The 13,101-nt window shown below is 48.8% G+C and overlaps 2 protein-coding genes across 2 annotated transcripts; both read right to left on the reverse strand.

Moving 5' to 3' along the window:
• Window positions 1-188: 188 nt before the first annotated feature.
• LOC105457283 lies at window positions 189-2,531 on the reverse strand. Its single transcript, XM_011701877.1, has 2 exons — window positions 2,483-2,531; window positions 189-1,945 (listed from the first exon to the last, which is right to left on the reverse strand). The coding sequence occupies exons 1-2, from the start codon at window positions 2,529-2,531 to the stop codon at window positions 189-191; spliced, it is 1,806 nt and encodes a 601-aa protein (XP_011700179.1).
• Window positions 2,532-2,633: 102 nt separating this feature from the next.
• On the reverse strand, window positions 2,634-4,847 carry LOC105457284. The gene has a single exon (XM_011701878.1). The coding sequence runs from the start codon at window positions 4,845-4,847 to the stop codon at window positions 2,634-2,636; it is 2,214 nt and encodes a 737-aa protein (XP_011700180.1).
• Window positions 4,848-13,101: the final 8,254 nt, after the last annotated feature.

Consider the following 13,101-nt stretch of genomic DNA (forward strand, 5'->3'; position numbering starts at 1 on the left):
CAGTACATCCCTCGCACGCGATGGGGATTGCGATCGAAGCATAACGCGGGGTTAAGATCCACCGGGAGGCGAGTAGGGGCGCAAACGGTAGGCGCGCCGAGTCTGGTGTTATGATTAGGCGCTTGATTTTAGACCCCGTTTAGAAGAAATAGGGCTCAGGGAAGGCGGCGCAGAGACTGTCCCGGCGGCTATTCACTATGGTCTTCGTCAGTCTCGGCGTCAGTATCAGGTAGAAGGACAAGCTTAACGATGGGTCGCGTAAGCTCGATCGCGGCTGTCCGGACGTCGACTACGCGGATTTGATCGTCTTCTCCGGGGTGGACTCGGACGATCCGCGCCAGTGGCCATCGCGTTGGCGGAGTGTTCTCGTGTCTCACTAGGCACAGGCGGCCGACCTTGAACGACGACTCTTCTCGGCACCACTTTGGGCGATGTGCGAGAGAATGGAGATATTCTCGCGACCAGCGATCCCAGAAGTGGTCCCACACCCGCTGCAGCATTTGCCAACGGGACAGTCGGGTCGCTGGTAGCTCCATCATGGAAGGCTCCGGAACGGCGGTCAGCATGGATCCCACTAGGAAATGCCCTGGGGTGAGCGCAGCCAGGTCCTCCGGGTCGTCCGACAGAGCCTGGAGTGGACGCAAATTGAGGCAGGCCTCGACCTGAGAGAGAAGTGTGCTCATCTCCTCAAAGGTTAGAGTCGCGCCCCTCAGCACGCGCCGCAGACGGTGTTTGAGTGACTTGACAGCGGCCTCCCAGAGACCACCAAAATGTGGAGCAGACGGCGGGTTGAACCGCCACTGTATCCGATCGTTGGCGACCCGCTCGCCGATCCGACGCAGCTCGGAATTGCTGGCCGCGAAGAAAGCTCGCAATTGTGCATCGGCGCCTACGAAGTTGGTCCCGCAATCGCTATCGATGATGCAACACAACCCCCGGCGTGAAGTGAACCGCCTTAATGCGGCCAGGAAGGCGTCGGCGGTGTAGTCAGAGACGACCTCCAGGTGCACTGCTCTGGTGGACAAGCTCACGAACACCGCGATATAGGCCTTGTATGCCTTATGTCCCCGACCTTTGGTCGTGCGCAGCTGGATCGGTCCGGCGTAATCCACGCCGGTATTGAGGAAGGGTCGTGCCGGAGTCACCCTCGCGCGAGGAAGGCTGCCCATCAGCTGTTGCGGGGTCGCCGCCCGCCATCGGACGCACGGTACGCAGCGGTGGATCAGCTCCTTAACGACTGCTCGCCCTCGAGGGATCCAGTAGTTCTGGCGAATCATCCCCAAGGTCATTTGAGTTCCGCCATGCAGAGCTCGTCGGTGGCCTCCACGATCAGCCGAGTGCGATCTTCCGGGGAGTATCGCTGAATGCTTCTCGTCGAAGGAGAGAATGGCGTGCTTCAATCGACCGCCCACGCGGAGGATGCCCTTGGGATCTAAAAATGGACTAAGGCGAGCGAGTGAGTTAGAATTCGGCAGGGCTTTGCCCTGCTTAATTGACTCTAATACGGGTTTATAGCTCGCAGCTTGCACGGCGCGGACCCAGCACAGGCGTGCGTCGTCCATCTCGGCGGCGGACAGAGTCCCGCAGCGCGGTGAGCGGGTCGACTGTGGCGACCTCAACCTCTCTGTATCGTTTGACACTCGAGAAAGCCATCTGCGACACCATGCCGTCACGCGCAGCAATCGCTCGAGAGACGAGAACCTAGTCAATTCGTCTGGTTCCTTGGTTTCATGAGGCGCGGTTCCTGCCGCGTGGACTCTGACCCGCCGCTCGGGCAGATCCTCGTCCGTGGCCGCGATGTCCGCGACCGGCCAGGAAGACGGCTCCGCCAGGAGCCAAGGAGGGCCCTTCCACCAAAGCGGGTGCGTCACGAGTTCCCCGGGAGAGAGGCCTCGGGAGGCGCAGTCCGCCGGGTTGTCCTGTCCGGGGACGTGGTGCCACAAGGCTTCGAGGACGGCGCACAGTGGGGCCAAACGACATGCGTTGTTTCAAAAAGGTCTAGTGCCTTTGAATTTCAACCGATTTTGACGTCCTTTTTTTTTTAAATAATTGTTTTGAAATTTGCAAGAGATCCCTCGTGGTCAATTTTTAAAAAAGATTGTTAGGAATTAGTGATACACATAAATATAAGAATTTTTTTATAAAAATAAACTGTGACTGCTGAATAATTGTATATAATATATTTAAATAATTGGTAAACGAGTATATGGGTATTTTGTGTGTGTTCAACGTGACCCATATCAACAACATTATTAGGTAAATTATATAGTTCTACAACATCTTGTGGTAAGTAAATAAATTGATTTTCTATAGCCATTTCTTTTAAATTTTTAAATAGATGCACAGGATCTGGAATCAACTGCAGCGAGACTTCTGGATCGCAAGGGTGTGTCACACTGTACACCATATCTGCCTTTCTAGTTTTAAAACCTAATTCTGTGAGCAATCCTCTGTTTCCCATATCACAAACCAAAATAATTACTTTCAAACCCACTCAAGTGTTTGTTCAGCGAGTCGCCCGAGGCCGTCATTGTCGAGCCGTCATTGTCGAGTTGAAGACGCAGCTTAGTAGTGGAACTGGACTCTCGCAGGACTCCGTGGTGTGGAAGGTAACTGAGCCTCCCCCCCCCTGGTTAATCGGTCCTATCTACGATCTCCATGTGGCCCAACTCCTCGTATTGCAGCAGGAACTCTAGGTAGAGCTGGCGCAGGCGAACATCCTGCTCGAATCTTTTTTCCATGCTGGAGGGGACACGCTGCGCGACTTGGCGCGTGGATGCTAGATACGACAGCGGCTCGACAACGGGGAGTCGCACCACGTATCGGCCCTCTGCGGTGCGTGCGTGCGTTCGGCGGAAAAAGTCCTCGCAATTTTGTTCCGCCGGCGTGAGCGGCGGCGGGGCGGCGGCGGGCGCTTCTTCCTGGAGCCAGAATTTCTGTACTAGTGCGGGCAGATTCTCCTCGGCTCGACATTGAAGCGTCTGAGCGCGCCGAACATCTGCTGTCCGTCCGACAACCCCAGAAAGTATCCACCCTAACTTGGTTTTCTGCGCCACTGGTTCGTAAGGACCCCCTTTTCGAAGGCCGGCCTGAAGGATGGAGGCGTAGACGTCGGCACCCAGGAGGATGTCGATTGAGTCCGCTGCTAAGAACTTTGGATCGGTGAACTCCAGTCCGTTGATGTGAGCCCACGTCCGACGTTCCACTTTAATTCCGCCGTCTTGGAGAGTGAGACGGGGAAGAATTATTGCCGACACCGGCGTCGGCGGTCCGCTTCCTCGAGGCGAGACTAGAAGGTCCACAAGGCCGCGCGCGAAGCCTGTGCGCTTCCCCTCGACTCCGAACACCGCAACCGAGGTCGGCTTAAGGATGAGCCGCAGACGTTGGGCCAGCGACTCTGAGATCAGCGACGAATCGGAGCCCTGGTCTGTGAGCGCGCGAGCGAAGTGGTCGGCGCCCGTTCGGTCCTTTACGCGAACGCGGGCGGTGGCGAGGAGCACTGCCACCGGAATCTCGGGCGGCCGCTGCGCGAGGTGCGCCACTCTCGCGACCTCGGTAGATTTCGCGCCCTTGTCCGCTCGACAGGCGTCGTGCAAGGTCGAGTGATGACGCGCGTTGCAGGACGTGCACGTCCGCTGAGAAGCGCACTCACTTAGCTTGTGCTTGCCGAGGTAGTTGATGCACAAGTGGTGCTTCTCGACATGCTTCTTTCTCTCCTCAGCCGTCTTCGCCTGGTACGCGTCGCAGGATGTAATGATCTCGTCGGCAAAGAGTGCAGCGGCCATACTTATTTTCCTTTTGGCACGCGTGCAACGCGCGGCTTGTCGGGTCGAGGTTTCGCTAGTCTTGGCGGGGCTAGCGTCCGCCTTGCCGGTCTCCGGCTTGATCGGTTGCAAGGACTCGAGGATATGCAGAAGTCGCTCCAGGAACTGGCGCAAGTCGGAATACGACGGCGGTTCCGTCGTCTCGCTTATCGCGTTCTCCCACTCACGGCGCGATTTGGAGTCGAGCAGCTCCACTATCAAGTACACGAACAGGCCCTCGCCCCGTGTGATCGGTCGACCGATACCCTCCAACGAACCGACGGTGTTAAGAACGCAGTGAAACAACTTACGCAGCTCGGGGGCGGACTCGCTCTTAAGCTTCTGCAGGGCCGTAGACTGCGCTATGTATGAGCGCACCAGAAGTTGTTTATTTTCATAGTAGTCGGTTAGGGCCTTCCACGCACGTTCGAAATTCTCGTTAGTGGTGGTTAGACTGCGGATGAGAAGATCGGCCTTTCCCTTCAAGCAGGACTGTAGGTAATGCAGCTTTTCCACCTGTGTAGTGGCGGCATCTTTCCCGATGATCGAGTGAAAGAGATCGCGGAAGGAGGGCCAATCCTCATAACGGCTCGAGAACTGAGGCAGTTGGATGCGCGGGAGTGTCGTGCGAGGCCGATGGGGTGCCGTGACAGGAGCTGCGGGGGGCTCCTCCTTGGCCTTGGCTTTCATGCAGCGAAGGGTCTCCAAGAATACGCCCTTTTGAGTAATGAAGGTCTCTTCTGCGAGAGAGCTTATGTCCTTCTTCAGGTACTCGTGCCCGGCCAGGGCCTCCCAGAAATTGGCAGCGAGCCGGTCATGCTGAGCCTCGAATTTCGCCCAATTGGATTCGAGGGCTTGCAGGCAAGCCTCCGCCAGCCCGATAGTGATGTTAGCGACGCCCTGCTTTTTCAGGTTGTCGTAAGCGCGGGCGATTTTACCGTAGAGGTCAATCTGAGAGCGTATCAATGCTTCTGCCTCCCTAGGGATGAGTTCCTTGGGGGGCTGTTCTTTGGGGGTCTGTTCCTTTCCGTTGCCCTTGCTCATCTTTAGACTTCAGATTGGAGTCCGAGGGCGTGCAGACAGTCACTGCAGCGGTTGCACCCACGCACTGCACTGATGCCGGAGTTTGAAATCCGGCTCGAAGGACCATTAAATGTACGAACGCGGAGTAGACGTGAGGTCGCGCGGAGGCGAACGCTAGCCAGATGGAGTACGGAGAGGAAACTCGTAGAGGTCCTTAAGTGAATAGAAGGCGATTTATACGACACAGTTTATAAAAACAGGCACTTTCACACTATGTACAATCTTCTTTGTTACATTCGCGACGGAGCAAACGTCTGAGCTAGCGGAGTAGTACGGAGTACTGCACGAGCGGACTCGGCTCTCGGAGGCGAATTACGAAAAAACTAGCGACGCGCCCCCTCGCTTCTGCTTTTTATTGACACATGCCCCTCTAGAAGGCTTCCCCCTATTCTTTGTCAAACAACGTGCAAGATTGCCTTATAAGGTGATAATTGTCGGAGCCTTGTAGAAGGACATGGGTTGTCATCGCTCGCATTTGTAAAAAACATGTTTTGCTCGAGCGCGCCGTTTCGCGCTGCTCGAGGAAAAGCAGCCCGTGATTGGGCGCTGGTGACGGCGGCGGGCGCTAAGCGCGACCGTTGCCGCCACGCTCGGGTTTGGCATCACGCGCATATACCGTGATTATTGTCAATTTTGAACATATATATTGTCGCATACATTTATTAATGATAAAGTTTTATCGTACGGACTAAATGTTGTCCATTTTAACGATTAATCAACTAAATAAATGGTAACTCTTAACCTTTTGCAGCACGGTGGCACCGTTGGGTGCCACCTTTTCCATAACCATTTTCTGAGAGACTGAAGTAGTTTTCATTCAATTTTCGAACTTTTTTGTGTTTTGGTATCAGTTATACATTTAAGAATAAAAAAATCGATGTGCAATAATTCAAAATCATAAATGATTTTGTTTATATAAATAAACAAACGTTGAAAAATTGCATTCTTTCTGGAGAAAATTCATTATCTTTGAAAGTTCTAAGAGTTTCTACGCAAAGATCCTCCCTCAAGAGTTTTTGGGGTCGCTGATTACAAATCCGTGATCAGATTTCCAAAATCCAAGATGGCGGATCCAATATGGCGGACCCAAATTCGAAAAACAATGCAAATCTTATATGAAAATATATATCTGTGGGTTTTTGGAGTCGCTGATTACGAATCCGTGATCAGATTCCAAAATTCAAGATGACGGATCCAATATGGCGACTAGAATCCGAAAAACAGTGCTGGTCCAGTGTAAAATCGCTAAACTTCCAAATATACATTGTAACGATCGACCTTTCTCGCTCGGATTAGCTCGCCGGGACAGGTCTCGAGAAAGAAAGGAGACACTGGATTATAAAACAAAAGAACATTTATTTAGGAAAGAGTGGTCTAGAACATAATAAAATTAACACCTGTGGGGAGTTACGAATCCCAAGAACGAATCTTACTCGCGGTAACTTAAGAACTAAGAACGGAACAACGAAACTTAATCCTAGCGCCGGTACAACGAAACTTAATCTAGTATCGGAACAACGAAACTTAACCTAACGGTTTAACCTAGACGCCGGCGGACGGACAGGGGAACGGCTGCTGGTGCGTCGAAGGGAAACGGGGTCAGGAGGGGTCCCGATGTCGGGATACTCAGGGGCGGGATACAGTTTAGTCTGGAACCGAAAAAGCATTGTTAGTAGATTAAACAGAGAACATCTCGGTGTGTACGGCTCTTTGCGGCGGAATTGCCTAGGAGAAGGGACACCTTCTCTGACGGCTGCCCGTATACAAAGAGACGAGGTTCCCCTTGTACCGGACCTAAATCGGGTAGTCCCGGTGGAGAGGGAGCACTCTCCGGATCCCCCAGATAGGCCGAGGCCGATGTCGAGTACTTTCGACGAGGAGAGGAAGGAGTCGGACGGGACTGTCGGGACGGGAGTCGAGACAGGACTGTATAACTCGGCTTGCGCCGGTCGGCCTTTATATACTGGCGAGCGTCTCCCACCACGCGGTATCTGCGTGGGCGACCCTTCCACGCGGCACCCGCGTGGGTGGCCCCCACCGCCAAGCAACGAATTGCAGCGGCGCCGGACCTCAGGGCGCAGGAATCAACGGACGTAGTAACGCGAAACGTTACAACATTTTATAAGATTTGCATCGTTTTTCGAATTCGGATCTGCTATTTTGGATCCGCCATTTTAAATTTCTGAATTTTGACTTTAGATTCGTAATCAGCGACTCCGAGAACAATCAGAAATACATTTTTATGACTTTGCATCGTTTTTCGAATTTGAGTCTGCCATATTTAATTCGCCATCTTGAATTTCGTAAATTTGATTACGGATTCGTAATCGGCGGCCTCGAAAACTCTCACATATATATTTTTATATAAGATTTGTATTGTTTTTCGAATTCGGGTCCGCCATATTGGATCCGCCATCTTGGATTTTGGAAATCTGACCACGGATTCGTAATCAGCGACCTCAAAAACTCCTGAATACCTATTTTCAAGTCAATCGTAGGTAAAGAAAAATGTATGCTTCAAAGAGTTAATAATTAAAAGTACAAAGGTTGGCAATATCTATTTTGAACTTTTTTCAAAATTTAGTCGTTTCCACCGACTAAATTTTATATCAATTTGCTGCCACTCCGACAAAGCTTGTGGATCAAAGTAGGAGTGAATTGAGTAAAGTTTAGTGTGTTTCCATTGACTTAAATTTGATTATACGTCGCATTAGGTGTGAATTAATGCTTCGGTGGAAACTAGACCAATGAGAGTAATATAATGTAGTAAGTCGTAAACACCGTAAGAAATTGACCAATCACAAACGAATATAAGAAGAATAATCGACTATAGGCCTGTTCGTTTTAGTTGATCCTAATTGTCCCGAGTACTGGGTGCTCTTTCTATATTGGAAGAAGAAAGATAAACTCTGAAATAGTGCAGTCAGTTCATACACGGGAAACCCGGTCAGCTAAAACAAACAGACTTTATGATTGGTCAATTTCTAACGGTTTACGACTTACTACTGTAAGAAATTGCCAGTTCGCCTAGTTATTTTCCCCTGCAAAGGTATTTCTTTTTCCAAGTTGGCTATTAGTAGCGCTTCCGTTCCGCGGCGCTAGTTGCTCTCGTGATCGCTTCGCGATTGGCGGACTCATCCCGCGTACGTGCTGCGCCTGCGCGACGAGCCACGTGAGGCCTTGGCGTCCTCTGATTGGCGCATGTGACCCTCTCGCGATAATATCGTTTCCGCTTGGAGACGGTGATTCAGTCTTTAGTCTTTTGTTAACCGGCAAAGATCTCTACCGTTATGCCTCGCAAGTTGAGCGCCTTTTTGTATTACGCGAATAAATCTGTGTTCTGTTAATTACCTGTGTCTCACGAGTGTCTATCCTAGTTACGTTCCTCCAATCTTTCTGACAAATATCTCTACATCCTTTCACGGTAATTAAAATCCGCTAGTAATATCCTTTTACTACATTATATTACTCTCATTGTAAATTGACTTTAAAGCTTCTTTAAAGGGATGCTGGAGTGACCAAATTATTGATTTAACAGTCGTATGAAAATCTCCAAATTGACTAAATTATGTCTTTTGACATGATAAGAAATGTATTTAACTTTTTTTAATTTAGTATAAAGTCTACTGCAGAGCACTTCCTAATTTTTCGTCTACGTTATCTTTTAAAAGAATTCTTTATTCCATTCAGTCAATTTGGAGATTTTTATATGACTGTAAGGTCAAAAACGCACGTTTTATCGGTAATACAGGCAGCTCCAGCATCGCCTTAAGAAGAACAACCAGCATAACTGGATCCGCACTTATACAAACATTTCTTTATGTTGAAATTACAGCTAAAATACTGTATTGATCGCGTTTTAATTGCGATCTTTGTGATCAGGAAAGTCATTTGAAAGCGCTACAGAGCGTTTTTACTGTATATATACTAGAAAATTGCATATATTTGCAGGTGTCCCTAAAGTAACCGATATACGTTCGCAAATGTATGTACATACATACATAGACACATCCCATACATACACACATACATACATACACACATCCCCGAAAGTAACACTGTCCTATACATTTAATATAAATGTGTACAAATAAAAAAGACGCATTTTGTACATCTCAGTGAGTGATTTCGCGTTTATATATACTAAAATAACAATGTGTTAATAAAAGTCCCCAAAAATTACAATTAACACACACACGCACGCATGCACGCACGCACGCACATATTGTGACGTAGTAGCTCCGTTGCCGAGGAACACCGTCACTCCCCCGTCACAAAAGGCGTTTTAAGCGCTCAAGGCCGGACCGGGCAGGAGCAAAGAAGCCGAAATCTCTCGGGGGTCTCGCGTTGCGTTAAGCCGCGTACTTATTCTCGAATTATTTACATGTAATCTACGGCGCCTCACCAAACCTTTCCGGAAGACGAGAGAAAAGGCCGTCGGTAGACCAGCCGGAAAGCGCGACGGGCCTGGGAAATTCGTGGATTGAGAGAAGCGAATTGGCGATTTGGCGAAGCGACGGAGAGGACCGTCGCAGCTATGCCGAGCGCCCCGCGACATATAGAGGCGCAGGATCGGGTCGACTAGCGGCGATCGGGCCTACCGATGAGCGGCGATCGCGGAGAAGCTGCCAGAGGTGGCCTCCGCACATAATTACGGTGCTGCGGATGCCACTGAAACACCGCGGACCGAAGAAATTAACATTCTCACGAAGTCAAAGGCCAAAGGACCTCTCGCAGGATTCGGCTACCCACGGCGTTGCCCGTGCTAAATCATGTGACCGCGATTCATTGGCAGCGCCATCGCGCATCGTTTTCGCGTGCACCCCCCTGAAGGGGGAGCGGCCCATCGATCGCGCTGTCGATCGCGATCCACGCGGATTCTGTTTCCGGACGAGAGCTGAGGTGGACGCTCCCGGAATCTCGTGCGCAGTGTCGGCGTTTCTTTTATCTTTCCCGGCCCGGAGCGACTGCAGGAGCGAGGCCCGACGAGCAGTGAAGACGTCGAAGAAGCCGGTGGGGTTACCCGTGCGCATATTATTTGTGTAAGGCCACGAGCACGCTGAGGGGGCTGTGCTTGTGCTCTGGGGTCGCCGTCCGCATGCATTCGTGTTTGTATCGGTTCCGTTCGCTGCGCAAGGTGCATAGCGAACTTCGTGTAAAGCGTGCAGGCGACGCCAAGTACGAGGGGCCTTCTCCCCGCGTGTCGTAGGCCGTCGAGAGAGTGCGGTTGCGTTCGAAACGAGCCCCGGGAAATTATTGTCGTGGTAAGATCATCGCCATTGAAAGATTATCATTGTTGCCGGATTACTGTCTTTGTAAGATTGTCGCTGCCTCGTGTGTCGGCATCTCGGGAGTGAGTTAGAGTGCGTGCGTGTGCGCGGCGGAAGCGTATATCCCGGCAGCGGCTGGAAAGCGTGTAGTTTCCATGTGCTTCCTGCGTGCTCTCCCGAGTGTCGTACGTATTTCGCGTAATCGTCGGTCGTGCCATGTGTAATATCTGCCTATCGAATCGTTATGTGTCGCGTTTATCTGAAATCATGTCGGATGTCATAGCGCCCGTTGCGTAAATGAGTGTAGTGTGTCGTGTATAATTTTGTGCGTTGTGTCGAGCCTACCATGGGCATAGATCGGGTGATATCGGGTGCGTACCGTGCGTGAATCCTGGCCCGCCCGCCGTAATACCGTGTGGTCGCAAAATTCTAAGCGTAGCGGGGTAGAAACTCTGGGGCCTGGGCGGCGATCCGCCCGCGTAATTCCGCGTCGCCGTTACACGACTACGACCTCGTGTCGGTTCTCGGATTATTCCGGACGCGCTTGTTACAATCTTTCTTTTTGTTATTAATTTTCCTCTTTCATCAACTATATGAAGTTGTTATTATTGTTACGTCCGGTGGACGTAATCATTTCCATCCACGATTTCTCCGTTCGCGAATGTTTGCTCAGATAAAGGGCTTAGAATAAGATAAAGTTTATTGGTCATCAATTGGTGGACAAACATCGACTCAATGAGATCGACCGTTGTCTGCCTCCTTGGAAAGATTTATTTCAAATAAGATTATAAGAACGAACAAAAGAATTTCGAAAACAGATAAAATCTTTTTTTTATATATACATATTTTATCCGCGGTAGTAAAATCCGATTTCAAAATGCGCCCAAGATCCATATGTTCCAAAATAAGAAAAATAAATATTGTCTAGACATACCGTCGCAGCTATAAAATCTGTCCTTCAACCAAGGGGCGATGACTTACGAACCAGCACAAAGGGATGTAATAAAATTTAATCTCAAAACAAACTCTAGATTTCTGAAATTTCGTAAGAGAAGAAAGTTATCTCCTCAGAAAAAAGGCGATTTATCTGTTTTCAACTATTAAAGCCCCGACCGGAATTCAAGACCTCAAGGTCACTTAATAAAAGAAGAAATCGATGACTAATAGAAATCCAGAAAAACAGTGCTTTTGTTAAGCAGAAGTAGGCATCCCCAAACTCCGGGATCGCGCTAGAACGAAGTCCTAATGGATGACCAATCAAACTAAAATCGAAATGGTGAGGGTAGCGTCTCACCGAAATCTGTAGCACCTCCAACCAATAGCTATAAGACTTAACAATGTAAGACAAGCGGAGCAAATTACTTTAAACTAGATTAAGTGAAGGTTAACGAATCGGGAATAGCCTCATCAATACTACCTTGCCAATCAGACTCTAAATCTTTCAAACCGAGACATCCCACATCTCTTGAGATTCCCTATATAAACCGGGAACTTTCCCAGATCTCGCTCTCACTCAGATCGCTCAGCTCTCTCTCGGACCGCTCAGATCTCAGATCTCTCAAACCTCTCAGATTGGCATCCGCTCTCGGAATATCGTCCTCACTGGATATTGCCGCGAATCTTCATCCGCGAGTTTAGTTAATTGAAAAAGTGCGCGAGTGATCCAAAGTACCGTGCGACACAGCCAAGAGCAGCGAACAACCGACATCACACTAGCAAAAAGTAAATTTGCTCTTCACCTTCTCTTCACGCGAATAATCACTTCGAGACCCTCGGTGGTCTGTTCCACGAACTGTCTCTAATTGCCCTCGTCGTTTTCAATTACGAGCGCTGAACTTGTCTCTTTTCCTCTCCTCGTCCGCGTCTCTATTATTACTACGGCGAGCACGATTCTTTTGAATCCTTAATTTCGCAGTTCTCTCAACAATTTTCTTCGCTGGAACCCGGTACCTACACCATAGGCCCGGATGATTTCAGTGTCGAGGAAATTTATTTCGCGGTCGCTAGGCTCAGGCCTCACGATTCGATTCCACTATTTCTCCATAACTCCCCCTTCCCTTATATAATTCTCGTCCTTTTCTTTTACAATTTCTTTCCCCCTTCCACCGCCACGCTGGAGGAGCTTTCCGAGGAATAACGGCGATTTCATTAACATGTAAATGTACATATGTACATATAGACATATTTATCCACTCATAATGTTTATTATCTTAGTAATTTCCGATATTCACTCTCCTGCTCATCCCCTTGTATTCAAGTCAATGTAATTGTAATCTCGATTATTGTTTTAATATCGGAATTACTAAGCCCTTGAATTCTCGAATCGCGCTATGAATCTTAATTATAATGTTCAGACATAATCTTAGTTAGGCTAGTAATAAACTATTTGATTGTAACCTCGCTTAACATTTTGAAATAAAAAGGCTATTAAACTCATTCAATTAATCTGTAATACTCAAATTTGTAGATATTATGAATTATGTTAATTTAGATTGTAATAAACTCGATTTTTAAGTTTAAATGCAACTCTCTTTATTTCAGGAGACACGGTAGTGGCTTGGTGTCAAGTGTTCAAACAAGCCATGCCGGGTCTCTTAACGCGAGCCGTCGCGTTGCGAGCACCCGAGATTTTGAGATCTCAATAACGGTCGAACCGATTAAGTTCTAACTAGATTTAATTGATAGCTTGGGTTCGATTTATATAATAAAATATTTTTTATTTTTTTCTACATGTCCTACGAGCGGAGATATTGCAATGCAAAGTCCGAAATGTAGGAATTTCAGATTAAGAAACGTCATTGTCATCATTATCGTCGACCAGTTGCGGGGTGGGGGAAGTGTATTTTTACAATTTCTGACACAAGAGGCGCTAGAATTTCTAATCTTGCAGCCTCACACACATCGATCATATGTATATGTAATCGATCATATGTATATGTAATTGA

This window comes from Wasmannia auropunctata, unplaced genomic scaffold (assembly GCF_000956235.1).
Source record: "Wasmannia auropunctata unplaced genomic scaffold, wasmannia.A_1.0 LD335301.1, whole genome shotgun sequence".
Classification (NCBI taxonomy): Eukaryota; Metazoa; Arthropoda; class Insecta; order Hymenoptera; family Formicidae; genus Wasmannia; species Wasmannia auropunctata.